Source organism: Heterocephalus glaber, unplaced genomic scaffold (assembly GCF_053883595.1).
Source record: "Heterocephalus glaber isolate CG9 unplaced genomic scaffold, H.glaber_assembly_v1.0 deba00001687, whole genome shotgun sequence".
NCBI lineage: Eukaryota > Metazoa > Chordata > Mammalia > Rodentia > Bathyergidae > Heterocephalus > Heterocephalus glaber.
In genome coordinates, this window is record NW_028258412.1 from 7,672,330 (window position 1) to 7,689,133 (window position 16,804).

Consider the following 16,804-nt stretch of genomic DNA (forward strand, 5'->3'; position numbering starts at 1 on the left):
TCAAACTCAGGTCCTTGCGTTTGCGCTTGCGCAGCAGGCAGTGAAATCACTGAGCTGAATCCCCGGCCTCAGTACACAATCTGTATTTACTATAATCAGAGATTTCCTCAGAAACCATAAAACCTGGAAGAGGGTTCCCAGGAGGTAGGGGAAGTCAGGCACAGCCCTCCTCCCTAGCACTTTGTGCACATTCAGGATATCAGGAACCAGCTACTACACCCAGAGGAAGAAACTTTGACCAACATGATCAGCATCCAGTTTGACTTAAGGCAGGAAGAGAATTGGGCTTATCATCATCACTTATCCCAGTGCCAGACTAGCAACAGCAAGGCTGAACTTTGTGACAGGAGTGGTGGCTAGGGTGGAGGGATCCATTTCCTACTTCTTGGTTATTTGGACACTTCTATGACCTAAATCTGATCTAGAGAAACAACAGTTGCCAAAGAGCCACTGTAGGAGAATCAGATGGGGGGAACATCAGGGACTGATAAGGCAGCCTGTCATCACACGGAAGACCTCAGTCTCCTCCCAAAACCAGGAGTGTCTTCTGTCCTAACTCTATGGTGTCCTTCCTAGTCCTTCCTATAGAAGATTCTAAACTGGTAGCCTGCAGGGAACTCTACTTCACAGGTGTATTTCATTTGGCTAACAAGGTGTGACCAAAATATACTGTTAATGTTTAAATTTTTAAATTTTTATTACAGTAAAACACATTGCCAGGTATGATGACACACACCTGTAATCCCAGCACTTAGGAGGCAGAGGCAAGAGGACTGCTGTGAGTTCGAGGCCACCCCCTGCTATGCTACATAGCCTCTGAACTACATAGCGAGACCCTGTCTCAAATAAATAAAAAATAAACACATACTATCTTTAATCTCCCCTAAATATACACTCCCTCACTTCAAACACATTTATACCATTGTTCTTGCCATTTTCTGGAGCACTTCTGGAAGTCATGCATCATCATGATTGGCCATAGGCAAGAACTTTGGACAGAACCCTGGTTGTACATGATATAGTACTAAGAGCCAATGGATGGGATCATATTAAATTTTAAAAGCTTCTGCACAGCAAAAGAAACAATCAATAGAACAAAAAAAGACATCCTATAGAATGGGGAAAATTTTTTGCCAGCTACTCTTCAGACTAAGGACTCATATCTAGAATATATAAAGAACTAAAAAAATTAGACCAAGCCAGGCATGGTAATGCATGCCTGTAATCCCAGCACTTGGGAGGCTGAGGCAGGAGGATCATCATGAGTTGGAGGCCAGCCTGGGCTACATAGTGAGCTCAGGGCCAGCCTGAACAACATAGGGAGAACTTGACTCAAAAAAACAAGGCTGGGGATTTAGCTCAGTGGTTCTGCCGCCTGCCTTGAAAGCACAAGATCCCAAGTTTGATCCCCATTACCAAAAAAAGAGAAAGAAAAAAATAATAACAAATGCTGGAGAGACTGTAGGAAAAAAAGGAAACTTTTACTTTGTTGATGGGAATATAAATTAATACAACCACTATGGAAATCAATATGGAGATTCCTCAAAAAACAAAAATTAGAAACCTGCCTCCCCTTTTTTTGTTTTTTTGTTTTTAGAGATATGGTTTTGCTATCTAGTACAGGCTGGCCTTGATATATCTTGCTTCTTCTTTTAAAAAAAAAATAGGAAATTTGGCAGAGCGCAATGGTGCATACCTATAATCCCAGCACTTTGGAAGCTGAGGCAGGAGGAACACCAGGAGTTTGAGGCCACCTTGGGCTAGTAAGTTCAAGGTCAGCCTGAACTACACAGTGAGACCCCTGTCTCAAAAAACAAACAAAAGGGCCAGGGATTTAGCTCAGTGGTTCTGCTGCCTGCCTCGAAAGCACAAGGTCCTGAGTTTGATCCCTGCTACCAAAAAAAAAACCCAACAACAACAAAAACACCCAAACAAAAGAGAAAAAAGTAGAAAATTTTACCTAGATACCTGGATTTCTAGCCTGTTTGTTAAAAATTGGAAAATCTGGGAATAGCAAGCCAGCATTCCAGTAAGGAGCTGCTCTTCTTCCAATGGGGCAATGCTACTGTTGCAGTGTGCAGGGCTTATTTATAGACATTTCACCCTCTGCATCACCGTTCCAAATTTGTGAATTCAACCCACCCAGAATCAAAAGGATTTGGGGAAATAATGAGCCTCCACTGAACATGTACAGACTTTTTTTTCTGGTTACTCCCTAAACAATACAGTGTAATGTATTTTATGGCATATACATTGTCTTAGTTTGTTATTGTTGTTGTTGTTGTTGTTGTTTTTTGGAGACAGCGTCTTGCTATGTACTTCAGGCTGGCCTTCAACTCACTATGTAGCCCGGGCTGGCCTCGAGCTAGCAGTGATCCTCCTGCCTTAGCTTCCCAAGTGCTGGAATTGTAGGCATGTGCCACAATCCCGAGCATTTGTCTTAGGTTTTATAAGTAGTCTAGAGATGATTTAAAGGATTTAGGATTGTATATGTTTTATATATATATGTAAATGACTTGGGCATTGGGGGATTTTGGTATTGGGGGGTGTTCTGGGATCAATCTTCCCTCCCCCAATACCGAGGGAAGATTGCACCTACTTGGCCTCACTATGGATCTGCTCCTGAAATGCTGGTTGAGCCACCTCCATAATACGTTTGAGCTAGAGATTATCTAGGTTAATTTACTCAGAATGGGACAGAGAGAAGTGGTTTCTCTGAGCTGGAAGCTTGTAAGAAAAATCTACCCCGGCCCCTCCCCCCCAAATTATTTATGGGATAGACGTGACTCCCCATATTCGCTGAATTCGCTATGCAGCCCAGCTGGCCTCGAACTTGCGATCTTCTTGCCTCAGCCTCCCAGAGTGTTAGGAATATAGATTGCCACCATGTCTGGCTTCCTATGTTCATATTCTTGATTCCAAATACTGTACTGAAAAGAGCTTTCCACGGGGAGTCAAGAGGCCTGGATTCCCACTAGAGCTCTGCACTAATAAGCGAAGCTTTTTTTTTAGGCAAGGTCTCACTGTGTAGTTCAATTTGGCCTTGAACTCACTATGTAACCCAGGATGGCCTCTAACTCGCGGGGATCCTCCTGCCTCAGCCTCCTGAGCACTGGAATTACGAGAGTGCGCCACACGCCTGGCTATTGAGCGGAGCTACCTGAAGTAGCTGAACTTGTCCTCTCTGGTCCTCAGCTGTCCCCATCTATAAAATGGGGGAACTGGACTAGAGAGAATAGTGTGTTGAGACCGCTGGTCCGCGCAGAATCACCTGGTCAGGCAAGCACCCAGAAAAGTTGTTGCTCGCTCCAGAGGGCGCCAGAGACGAAGTCACGGAGCTGGAACCAGGAGGCTGTCCGGGACCCGGGGGGGCGGAGTCTTTCGGCCGCCAGGGCAACAGCAACAACTGGGCACCAGGGTCAGGTGCGGTTTGGTCCTCCCCGGGCGCCGTAGGCGGTGCATCCCGCTCGCGCCTGGAGCTAAGATCCTCCCTTGGCTGCCTCAGCGGCAGGAGCTGTGGGAAGCTGCTGCAGCTCCCGCCTTAACCACATTTCCGCACCCTGGGACTATGGCCACACTGGCGGGTAAGGAAGGGGCTGCGCCACCGAGTCCCGCCGTATGTCCGAAGCCTGGGGCCAAGGAGCCTGAGAGAAACCCGCAGCCTCTTGAGGGTTTCGGGCTGACTGTATCCCTGTTGGTTCAGGATCCTCAGAACGACTTGGGAGATGGGTTGGGTACAACGCTTGCTCCTTGGGGATTTGGAGGTCGTAGGGCTCTGGGAATTGGAACGAGGCGTCCGGAAGACAGGGTTCTGAGCCGCTGGCGGGTTGGGCGGCTTCCTGCGAGGTGAAGTCCCCGGAAGGAAGGAATTCTGGCTTTTCCAAGAGTCCAGCTATTGGGGGAGTGGGAGATCTGGTGGGGTCAGGTCCCCAAATCAAAACACTTTCCAAGGAAGTTGAGGGGCCTGGGATTTCTTTGGCACGGGAACTCTGTAATGTTTAGAGTACAGGATCCTTTAGGATTCTGGACAATTAAGAGATGCAGAGTTATGCTGGGTTCTTGGTTTTCTGCGGAAAATGAAGGAGAGTTTGATTTTCTCCGCCAAGATCCAAGTCTTCTCCGGCGATTCTTGGTGTCTGGGATTTCTAGGGTCCTGGATCTCCTTGCGGGAAATTGAGAGTTTAGGACACAGACTAGAGGTAAGGAGAGATTGGAACATTCTTCTGTGGCTCAAAGGTCTCTGCTTCAGGTGGGAAAAGTAAGCCCCCAGGTCTCCAAGATTCCCTATGGGAGTTGAGTCCATTCTTGAGCCTCTCTAAGACCCAGAGGTCTTAGAGCCCTCTGGGCTAGACACCTAGGAGAAGGAGTTTTCTGAGGACATAGGGTAGCTTCAGAGTTGGGTGAGGTGGGGCTGCATTCCCCTTCCTTCCAGTCACCTCACACATCACCCTGCAGCTTCCCTCTAGATCTGTTCCCCAACGCCAGGAGCCTTCTTTCCTCTGTTTCCGGGCCACCTGTGTGGTGACCTAGCCTATGGGTCTACCAAGGTCAGTTTCCAAAAGCTTTCTAGAAGTGCCAGGAGAGAATTGTGTGAGTGAGAAGGGCTGGACATCTGCCCTCTGCTTCCTGGCTTTTGGCCTGTGAACAGTCACTTCCTCCATCCTGAATACAAGGAGGAGGCCACCAGTGGGTCACTTCCTCTCCATGGGAGCATGGGATTTTGTCCCCATTGGTGCTAATAGGTTTCTAGAGAGAGCGAGCTAGGGGTGGAAATGCCTTCTGTCCCTTCATTTAACTTTTTTTTTTTAAGCTTCTAGAATTCTTCAAATCTGATGATTTCCAGTGACTTTTGAGCACTGTAATGAATAGATTCCATCTTGAATTCTAATTCTTAGAAACTTGTGAAAGATTTTAAAGGTGTCTTCTGGCCCAGCACCCTAGACCTAAAGTGCAGTCATTTTTATCAGATTTCCTCTGAGAGAACCAAAAGAGACTTTATGCATTAGTTTATGAATTTTCATTGATTAAAAGATGTTATGCCATGAATTTAATCAAGTGTGGATTAACAATGGTGAACAAAATGGACACAGTCCTTTAGTGCTTACATTCCTAGAGATAGTAAATAATTAAAGTAACAGTTGAGTTAAGTGGTATGATAGTTGAGATAAGCAATGGAGATAAGTACTACAAGAGTGTACCAGGAGCCAGCTATAAGCACTCTGGGAGGCTGAGGCAGGAGAATCACAAATTTGGACCCAGCCTGGTCAACTTGGTGACTTAGTGAGGCCTTATCTCAAAATAAAAAAGTAAATAAAATTTTAAAATGAAAGAAAGAAAGCATTGGAGATATAGCTCACTGTGAAGCCTTTGTGTTCAATCCCCAGTATTACCAAAAAAAGTAAATAAAATAATAAAAAATTTTTAAAGTATGTTAGGGTGTAGAGGGATGTAAATAGGGAATACTTCACTTTAAAAAGGAAGTTTATGCTGAACCTTGAGGATAAGGAAAAATCAGTCTGGCAAATGGCTACAAACATTCCAAGCAGTGGGAACAGCATAAAAAGGCCCTAAGGAACTAGGTGTGATATTGCATGCCTGTAATCCCAGCATTCTGGGAGGCAGATGCAGGAGTATCACAAGTGCAAGCCTAGCCTGGGCAACTTCATGACTTAGGGAGACCCTGTCTCTAAATTTAATAAAAGAAGGGGGGGGGGGCTGGAGGTATAGCTAGTTCAAAGACCCTGGGTTATTTTAGGGGAGGGGGTTGAGACAAGATCTCTTTTAGTAGCCTTGAACTGACATGTAGCATAGCTGGCCTTGAACTCCCAGCTGTCCTGCCTCATCCTCCCAAGTGCTGGAATTACAGGCAAGGGCCACCAAGCCCAGCTAGGTCCTGAATTTGACAGGGAGGCCTTGAAGTATGAAAGTACATGATACCTTTGAGGAGCTGGGCAGAGTAAAAAATAGCTTTTTGCGTGTGTGTGTGGTGCTATCAGTTGAACCTAGGACCCTGTGACCTTGTGTATGCTAGGCAAGTGCTGTACTACTGAAGTATATCCTCATCCCCTTTTAAAATGATGTTATAGTGCCAGGCATGGTGATGCATGTCTGCAATCCTAGCACTTGGGAGGCTGAGGCAGGAAGATTGTTGCAAATTGAAGGCCACCCTGAACTACATAGCAAGATCCTGTCTCAAAAAAACAAACAAAAAATGATTTTATATTTCTAAGAGGTGAGATCTCACTTCTGTTGCCCAGACTGGCCCTGAACTCCTGGGCTCAAGTGATCCTCCTGTCTCAAGCGCTCTACCACTGAGCTACATAGTGAGCCTTTAACATGGCTTCTTACCGGTAAAGAGATTAAGTCCCAGAAATGACTTGTTCAAGGTTCCACAGTTAAATAAGTGGTCATCAGAATTCATATTTTGTGTTTCGGGGAATTAGCTCAGTGGCACTGTACCTGCCTTGCAAGTGCAAGGTACTGACTTTGATCCCTGGTACCAAAAAAAAAGAACCTATGTTTTTTTTTTGGTACCGGGGATCGAACTCGGGTTCTTGCGCTTGCACAGCAGGCAGCAAAACCACTGAGCCAAATCCCCGGCGAAGAACCTATTTTTTTTTTTTTAAAAAGAGTTGGTATTTTCCAACTTCAGGTTTAGTGCCTCACCCTCTGTATCACGAGCAAAAAGAATTTATCTGGAGAGTCAGAGAAGGAAGTGGGACTTAAACTTTTACTTGTTATTCTGTTCAAACTATGTTTCAGGACATCTCAGATTCCTCTTGTGTAACAGGAGAGTCAACAACAAAGAAATCAAATATTTACTGAGTGCCTGTGATGTCTATGGGACTGGGCTGGGCCGAGTTTTACCTCTTATGAATTTTAACAGATACCAGAGCTAGGAGACACTTTTGAGATAATATATGGTCACAGTGTCTTTGTTTTACATTTGAAGAAACTGAGGCTCCAGGAGGAAAATGTATTTATCCAGGGTTACTCAACTAGTGAGAGCCAGGACTAATACAGGGCTTCTCCATTGCTCTTTCCAATACTCCAGACTATTTGAGACATGTGAGGTCTCACACATAGAAAGTCCTTCATAAATATTTGTGGAAATTAATAATATATAGTTTGTGCTTTTGAGAAATTCACTGATTAGGGTAATTTAAGAAAAAAACCAGACCATTCAATATAAGTTGTTAGGCCTATATGTGATAATATTGTAGAATTTCAAAAGTGAAGGAGAATTCTGTTCATATATTCTGCAAATACCTATTGAGGACCTATGGTGTACCAAGTACTTTCAGTCTTGAAGATTATAGCAGGGAACAAAATACAACAAATTTATTCATGGAGTATGTGTTCTGGTAGGTAGAGATAGATAATAAATATGTGAATATCATAATCAGTATTGCTTTCAAGAGAAGTAAAGTAAAATAAAGGGATAGGAGCAATGAATAATCAGGACATGTTTGAAGAACAGCAAGGTGTTCAGGGTACCCACCAGTTTCAGTTAGGCAATACTTTGTGTGTTGTTGTTGTTGTTTGTTTTGTTTTGCTTTTTCGGTGCTGGATTGAATCCAGGGCCTCATGCATGCTAAGAACATGCTATACCATTGGACTATACCCCCTGTCCTTGGGAGCACTTCTAAAAGATAAGATTTGAGAAATATTAGGTAGGTTTTTTTAAAAAGGTGGAAGGAATGATAATTTAGTAGTGAAGTAACTGTGAGAGTAGGTTACAAAGATAGACAAGTTTGAGGGTCTTAATAAGGAATGGTGAATTGCTATGTATGACAGAGGCAAGGATTGGGAATTAGGGAGTCATAGGAAGAAGGTAAGGGTGAGAGTGTGAGTCAGACTGGGAGGTTTAATTGGGGTTCTTTTTTTTTTTTTAGTACCAGGGATGGAACTCAGGACCTTGCACTCGTGAGGCAGGCGGCGGTGGCACCACTGAGCTAAGTCCCAGCCCTAGACTGGCAGGTTTAATACAAGGCCAAGGACTGTAGAATTTTCCAGTCTGCAGTAGACTCCATTGGCTTAGAGTCAGGAAGTCATGACAGAGGTACAGAGCACCAGTCTGGAGGTAGGTAGGTGCAATAGACCTTGAGATGAAATGTTAGTGGTAAGGATGAAGAAGCCAGCACTGGCCAGTAGGAGATGCCTAATGACCTGGGCAGGGCAGGGTGACTTCGATGGCCCTGGTTATGGGATGGAGGGACCAGACAGAGTAGGATCCAAGAGAACCACAGTTTCTTTTCTTCTTTTTTTTTTAAGCAAAATATTTATTGGTACATTTTAGATATACACAATGATAACACTCATCATAGGGAATTACACAGTTTCAAAGCACAATAAAAATCTATCTGGGGCCGCTGCCTGCCTTGCAAGTACAAGGTCCGGAGTTCGATCCCTGATACCAAAAAAAAATAAACCTATGGTGTTCGAGGAGCTGTATTAAATTTTCCACATTCATGGTGGATTTTCTTCATTTTCTGGAAGCTGAGCTGATTCCCACCCCGGGGCTGGGTTCTGGTCAGTGCAACCCCGTTCGGGGACATACTAAGGGAGGTTTAGGGCCCATCCCTGGTCATCATGTTAGCATTTCAATAAGAGGATCTAGAGCTATAGAGTTCTCATGGGAATCTACCTTTACTCTTATCTTTGACCTTTATATAGTAGGGGAAACTAGGCTTTTACTTAATCAATTTATATCCAATGGTAGCTAGAAAATGAAACTATTGCCTGCTTTCTTAAAGTATTCCTTGAGCCTGGGTGTGATAGTACTTACTTGCCTGTAATCCCAGCATTTGGGAGGCTGAGGCAGCAGGATCACATGTTCCAGCCTAGCCCGAGCAATTTAGCAATTCAGTGAGACCCTGTCTCAAAGTAAAAGATAAACTGAGCCTGCTGGTGCACGCTGGTAAGCCTGGCATTCCTGGCATTCCGGGAGGCTAAGAAAGGAGGATTGCCTTGTCTGCATAGTAAATTCAAGGCCAACAGACCCCATCTCAGAAAACAAAATAAAAGATAAAAAAGAGCTGGGGATATAGCTTAGTGTGAAGGCTAAAGGCCATGGGTTCAATACTCAGTGCCACAAAAAAAGAAAAAAAGTATTCCTTGAACTTTTACCCTAGGATTCTATTTTGTGAGGTCTTTTTGCCTGTAATTTGGTGGATTGAGCAAGAAAGTCTAAAAGTGATTAAAGACAGGCTTTGGAGTCTAATAAAGTTAGTCCTTATATTGAGGGATCTTTGTATTTAATTCATACTTGACTAGTGCTTAGGACATTGATAACACATAGTAAGGACTCAAAGTAGTTTTTGTCATTGATAAGAGGTAGAGAACTGCTGTGTTGAGAATATATGAATTGAGTAACAGGATTCTTTGAAGAGTTTCTTTGTAAGTTTTCCCACAGATAAGAAAATGTCTACTTATTCACAGCCAAGTGTGTATGGTTAGAAATGGGAGCCTGAAAGTTACAGGAACTGTTTTGTCTCTCTGCAATGTATCCTATTACTGTAGGGAGTGCCTGGCTTGTCCTTCTCTGACTCCTTATTTCTCTACCTATTGTCCTCCATGCCCCATGACTACTTACCAGGGGTTCTAGTAGTTTCTAGCCTAGTCTGTGCCTTGTACATGGACACATAGAAAGAGTTGGTTGGATTTGTTTTGAAAACATTTCCTTAAAATTTTAGAAGTTAATCTGTTTAGTTCAACCTTTTCCCTAGCCTGCCTCCTAGATATACATGCAGGAAGATTTGAAATAACTCACTAATAGGTCAAAGTGCCAGGCACTGAGAGAGGTATTTTCACATCTATTATGTTATTATTTATTTTAATCTGCTGAGTAATCACATAAGGTAGACGGTATTATCCTTTTTGTTGTTGTTGTTGTTGTTGGTACCGGGGAACCACTGAGCTAAATCCCCGGGCCCTTTATTATCCTTTTTAAAAGGTTAGGAGAGGAGCTTACACTGAGTAATTTTTTTTCCCTTGTGATACGGGGAAATAAAACCCAGTGCCTCACACATGCGAGGCAAGGGCTGTATCACTGAGCTATACCTGTAGCCTTTATTTTATTTTATTTTATTTTATTTTATTTTTGGTACTGGGGATCAAACTCAGGACCTTGCCCTTGCAAGGCAGGCAGCGGAACCACTGAGCTAAATCCCCAGCCCTGCCTTTATTTTTTATTTTGAGCCAGAGTCTTGCTAAATTGCCCAGGCTGACCTCAAAATTGAAGTCTTCTGCCTCATCCTCCTGAGTAGCTGGGATTATAACCGTTTACCACCACATCAGAAGAGAGGGTACATAATATGCCCAAGGACATGGAGTAAACAATAAATGTCCAGGTTTCAAACCCACCTCTTAAACCCATTTCTTTTGCTTGACTCTCACAAATTTTTCCTAAGTAACTAAAGAAGGAAAGAAGAGAACAGTAGAGACAATGAAACTTTCAGAGATCCCCATATTTGTGGCTTAACCTGAAAAATGAGAGGCCCCTGGTTTGATGTTACAGACTCTCAGAGCTGAAAGGAATCATTTGATCCCTTTTACAAAAGAAGAGTTTAAGGTCCAAAGAATTTCAGAAGCTCCTTTAAAAATCATCTAATCTTTTTTCCTGAGGCACTCCCTTTGGTAACATTTGGTAAGCTGGCTGAGGAAGAAAACCATTGGGGAGACAGGGGAAAATATCTACAGGAATGTTAATCATTACTGCTAGGCTTCTTGGTAGTTACTTCATTACAATGTGATCTTTCTCTTTTGGCTATTCCCAGCAGCTGCTGCCCTGCCCTTCTGTTTCCTGATTTGTCCTGGAACAAGTAGGATTTACTATATACCTAATCTCTACCAGTTCCCAGGGGGCCCGGTGGTTACCATACTTGTTTTATGGTGCACTGAATTGGCTGGGTATTGTTCCTGGTTCTCATTGTCTGATGGAACATGAGAAGCTTCAAAGATTGTTCTCAAATGAAAGGACAGGATATGCAATGTTGGTTCAGACTAAGCATTAGGATCTTCTGAATTCTCAATGCTTGGGAATTTCTTTCCACTTTGAAGTCCAAAAAGGACTAGTTTTGCAGAAACCCAGCTTAGACCAAGTTTAAAGTGACTATTAAGCCCTGGCTCTGAGCTGGGCCCACTGAATTACTGTATGGTCTTGACCAAGTGTCAACTGTCTGAGGCTGTATAAGGTAATAAAAATGTAATTGGAGGGCCGGGGATTTAGCTCAGTGGTTTTGCCGCCTGCCTCACAAGCGCAAGGTCCCAAGTTCAATCCCTGGTACTAAAAAAAAAAAAAAAAAAGCAATTGGACTATTCCTGGGCCGTGGGTTTGAGCCCCTGCAGGACCAGGTCTCACTAGCTCTGTGATGGTTAGGCGACTCACTTCTCTGAGCCCCTTTTTCCCCAGAAAAATTTAAATGGTTGGTTTAAAGGTTCCTTACCATCCTGTCATCCTAGTGCCTACGTCTGGATTCACATATTGTTCACATCGCCAATTATTAAATGAGAGAGAAGCATAGATAAAGTGAATGTATTTTATACCAAGATTCAAAAGACCCTAAAGGTGAGAAGGCTTTGTAGCTGGATGTGGCGGTGCATGTCTGTAATCCCAGCACTCAGGATTCAGAAGGCTGAGGGTGGAGGATCCCTGTGAGTTCCAGGCCAGCCTGGGCTACATAGAGAGAGTTGAAGGACAACCTGAACCACATGGTTGAGAACCTGTCTCAAAAAAAAAAAAGTGAGAACCTTTGTGATGAATCATTTGCTATAGTTCTCTTTTTGTTACATATTACCACTTCTTTAAAGCAACAGATTTCAATAATAGCTGAAGGCACAGTTTTCTATTCATTTAACACCTTGTAAGGACCCCTTATTGTTTGAGGCTACTGTAGATATTTACTTAATCAAGAGCCCTTTTGGACTGTGACAATCAGTAGGCACTATTGACAAGGCTGCACATGTGAGAGGTAAACACTGGAGAGAGAAGGTCAGCAGTCTTTCTCTTTTTCCTGAAAAAAAAAAACTAGAAAAGACTGGACCCTGGATTGATTTTCCTCTGGGCTTCATAAAAATTCCCAAGACTTCCACTATTTCTTTTACATTTTCCCTGAATAAAGGTTGTAAGAATCACTGACTTTCAGGATTATAAGGGAGCTAAAGAGGCCACCAGTGTTCTTTTGAAGAGGGTCTGGGCTAGGGAAGGCTCTCCATTAATCTCCACCTTCCTCAGGTACTTACAGAAAAGTAGTGTGAATGTCTAACAGAGAAACTGAAGCCAGGTTTATCCACATGAGACGGAGGTCATCCTGGGAACCAGAAACTTTACTCCAATGGAATCATCCCTGCTGTCCTTTGGAGTTTATCTTTGGAATTTACTTTTATAGCTGACAATTGGATCCAACCTTTCAGTTAGATTCACCTCCAAGGAGTGTCTGTTCTGCATCAGGCTTGTACTAGCCCCCTGGAGATAGGAAGATGACCAAGGTGAAATTTTTGCTCTGTAGAGCTGGGAGTGAGGAATATGGGGAGAAAAATTGAGAGTGAATGACTGAGGAGATAGAAACAGAGTAAACAATTATTAAAGAACAAATGATAAGGGCTGGGGATTTAGCTCAGTGGTTGCATTGCCTGCCTCACAAGTGCAAGGTCCCGAGTTCTTTTTTTTTTTTTTTTTTTTGGTACCGGGGATCGAACTCAGGTCCTTGCACTTGCGCAGCAGGTGGTGAAAGGTCCCGAGTTCTATCCCCAGTACCAAAGAAAAAAAAAAAGAAAGAACAAATGATATAAAAATGGTGTAGACAAAGTGAAATAAACATTGCCTGCCTTTGGGGAAACATCAAGGAAGGAGTCTGATTAAGGGAAAAGATGGACAAAGTATCCTAAACATACCGAACAGCTTGAAATATGAATGTCGGGGTACAGTCATGTGAATATGTGTGGCAGGCATACAGAACAGATCGAATGCAACTAGAACATCACTTTGTAAGCAGTGAATGAAGAAAGATAAAGCTTTTTTTGGGTCAAGCCATTCAATGTTTATATAGTAAACCAGGGCCCAGACTTGGTTCTCTAGTTTTTTAAGGTAACAGTTGCCTACTTGGAGTTTTTTCCCCTGCTAAGGGGCTTTGCAACACCCCACCCTGTGTTCTCTTCACTTTCTTTTCTTTCTTTCTTTTTTTGGCTCAGTTAATTTCTATTCATCCTTTAGAACTCAGCTTGAAAATTACTTGCCCATCCCTGTTTTTCTAGTTATGAACTTGATCTCTCCTTCATGCTACTTGTCCCAATTATAAATAAATCATGTTATTGTTTAATATTTGCTGTGTCTAATCTCTCGTTTGCTGCTCTTTCCCTAATGCGGTGTTGGACGCATAGTTGGCATGCAGTAAATATTTGCTGAAAGAATCACTGAAGCATGTCCATTGAATTTAGCAACAAGAGTCACTGTTGACTTTGGTGAGACAGTTTCAGAGAAATGGTGGGGGCGGAAACCAGATTGCAGAGAATTGTGCAAAAAATAGGAAATGAAGACACTGATATGTAGAGAACTTTTTCATAGGTATAGCTATGAAGGGGAGAAGCAGGGGTAGTAGCTAGAAAAAAAATAGGGTCTAGAGTTGTTTTTGATTGGAAAGTTGTGAGCTTATTTAAATGATAATGAGAAGGAGCCAGTGCAGAAAGAGAGTAGTGGTGGAAATAATTGAAAGTATGCAGCTTCTAAGAGGTGGGATAGCATGGAATCCGGAATGGGAGTGCCATGCTTAACAGTCTAGCATTTGTTCTGTAGACACTGGGAAGCCTGACCTAGACCTGAGATAGTTTGGAGCCTGAGCAAGCCAGCTAAGATTGTGCAGTAGGCAGGAAAAGCCAAAGAAGTGAAGTAGGGTGAAGGACAGGGAAGGGCTAGAGAAACATTTGAAAGGTGGAACCAGGCAGGTAGCTATGAGAGGAAGAGTAGGGAGTATTGATTTCGTGTAGCCACAGAGCAGATGCTTAAATAAGTGTGGATTGCTTTATGGTTTCTCAAGACCAAAGGAAATGGGGCAGGCTGTGGAGAGTGAGGCAATAACGAGTTATCTCAAGTATACTCTTCGTGGAAAGTCCTTATCCTCTGAGTTCTGGAACTGGCCAGAAGCCATTCAGAGCTAAGATGTTGAATTGTCATGTGGGTGGTCAGGTTAGACACTATTCCTTTTAGGTTAAAAACTAAAAACAAGAAACAAGGTGTGGCTCTAAAATAATGAATTTTCTGAGAGCAGGGCTATACCTGACCCTGAAAGACTTTCCATGTAAGTTTCCAAAAATGTTTTAAGCAGAAATGAGTTTAGGAGATTCATTTGCATGGCTCTGTTAATTAAAACTCTTCTCACTGGGAGCCAGAGGTGGTGGCACATGCCTATAATCCCAGCACTCAGGGGGCTGAGACAGGAGAATCACCATGTGTTCAGGGCCAGACTGGGCTACATAGTGAGTTCAACTGAAGACTCTGTCTCAAAAAAAAAAACAAATAAAATTTTTTTTCTCACTGGGGCTGGGGGTGTAGCTCAGCTATAGAGCACTTGCCTAGCATGTGTGACACTGTTTGGTCCCTAGGACCACACAAAATACACAAAACCTATCATTAATTTATTGTTTTCTCCAGTATCTGTCTGACCTGACCCCGGTTTGAATGAGCCTCTCAGACTTTCTATTTTGGAAGGCTGTTGTTGTTGTTGTTGTTGTTGTTGTTTGAGACAGGGTCTTGCTATGTAGTTCAGGCTGGCCTTGAACTCATTGTGTAATCCAGGCTGGCCTTGAACTCCTGTCAATCCTCCTGCCTCAGCCTCCCAAGTGCTGACATTATAGGCATGTGCCACCATGCCTGGCATATTGTTTTATTTTGTTTTTTTGCAGTAATGGAAATTGAGGCCAGGGCCTTTGTACTGAGCTAGATCCCTACCCCACTCTCCTTTTTTTAGGTGACAGGATCTTGCTAAGTTGCCCAGGCTGGGCTTGACCTTGGGATCCTTTTGCCTCACTTCCCAGAGTGCCGGGATTGCAGGCATGCATCACTTCCTGACTATTTTAGATTTTTTTTTTTTTTTTGGTACCCGGGATCAAACTCGGGTCCTTGCGCTTGCGCAGTACCTTAGAATTTTTTGTTTTGTTTTGTTTTGTTTTTGGTACTGGAGATCGAACTCGGGACCTCATGCTTGCGAGGCAGGTGGTGGAACCACTGAGCTAAATCCCCAGCCCTACCTTAGAATTTTTGAGAATGATGGTATACTCTGTGACTACTGCCATTCTGCTACCCAAAAAGCAAAATGGTTCCTCTGAGAGTCTGGGAATTTTAGATCTAGGAAGAATGATTGATGGGCATATAGATGAAAGGAGGGGAGGGGAAAGGAAAGTAAAAAGAATTAAGATGTGTTGTGTGCATCTACCAACTCCCCATGATGAATGTAATCATTATGTATTGCAAACATTTCCTGATAAAAATAAAACTTTTTTAAAATGTCCCATCATTTAGGAACTAGTGGGAGGAGTGGGTTTTTAATTCTGCCAGCTTGTTTAACTGTATGAGGAGGACAATTGCCTGTACACCGGCTGCCCACAAATGGTGCCAAGCAATCTTGAAGAGCCTGGAGCTGTGCTTTGTCTATTCATGGACCCTGTGCTACGAAGCTTGGTTCAGTGATTGCCACTGTGCCTGTGGCAGTCTGGAGTTACCCAGAGAGAACAAAGCTGCATACACAGAGTACACAAGGGAGTCTTATAACAATCTTGTCCCTCTTTCTAGGTCTGAATCAGGTACCTCAGCTTGATCTGAGGTGCCTGCTTTATTTCAAGAAGTTAAGCATCTGAACCACATCAAGAGTATTGTATTTTGTTTGGGATACCTCTCTTTTGGAGAGATATGGACCAACCCTTTATGGCTGATCTTTCAGCCCAAACAGCCCTGGAACATCTTTTCTCAGCCTTTAGTAGACCTTCCCCATATTTCAAGGCTCAATTCAAATGTCCACTTCCTCTAGAGACTTTCCTGCCCCTCATTGGAATAAACAGAATTTAATATGGTGGCATGGAAATAGCAGAGGCTTTTAAATTAAGTAGACCTGAGTTTGAATACTCTGTCAGCCACTTGGCCTGTCATTCCTTCCCCTGGCTTCAAGCATCAGTTCTTCCTTAAACCCCTTAAATGAGTATGATGATATTTGTCACACAGTATTTTTTTTCTTTTTTTTGAGACGGGGTCTCACTATATAGTTCGCAGTGGCCCTGAACTCACTATGTAGCCCAAGCTGGCCTCGAACTCACCAAAATCCTCCTGCCTCAGCTTTCTGAGTGCTGGGATTAAAGGCATGCACCACCATACCTGGCTGCACAAGATTTTTTTGAGAATTAAATGAGACTGGGTCTATCAAAGCAACTTGCACAATTCTTGGCATATAGGAAGCATTTGTTAAATGTTTTTTCCCTTTTATACCTGTAACCTTTCTTTTACTGAGCTAAAAATAGTACTTCTACCTCCAAAATGATACTCAAGTGAAAATTTTCGATATAGAAAACTTTCTTCTCCAGTGGACTTGCTGTTTGTTGAGGAATATAAGTGGTATTACCCAGCAGCCTCCAACAAAGAGCTTTGTATTAAGAGGACCAATGATTGTTGGTTGAGTGAGTGAGCTCCTAGACTAAGTAATGGGCAATCTAGGAAATAGTCAAAATCAATAATGGGTTTAACCCAGAGGAGAGATTTCAGGGTACTACTTGGGAACAGTCATAAGAAGGGTTGACATTGAAAAAGACCTTCTTTATTTCT

The 16,804-nt window shown here is 43.0% G+C and overlaps 1 protein-coding gene across 1 annotated transcript in view; it reads left to right on the forward strand.

Annotated features, from left to right (window-relative positions):
* Positions 1–3,420: 3,420 nt before the first annotated feature.
* Limk2 (LIM domain kinase 2) overlaps positions 3,421–16,804 on the forward strand; it is a 65,713-nt gene continuing 52,329 nt past the window's right edge. Inside the window, exon 1 of the mRNA XM_004843476.4 lies at positions 3,421–3,584. Coding sequence (XP_004843533.1) covers positions 3,569–3,584 — 16 coding nt within the window. The 5' untranslated portion in view covers positions 3,421–3,568. The remainder of the gene's footprint in view (positions 3,585–16,804) is intronic.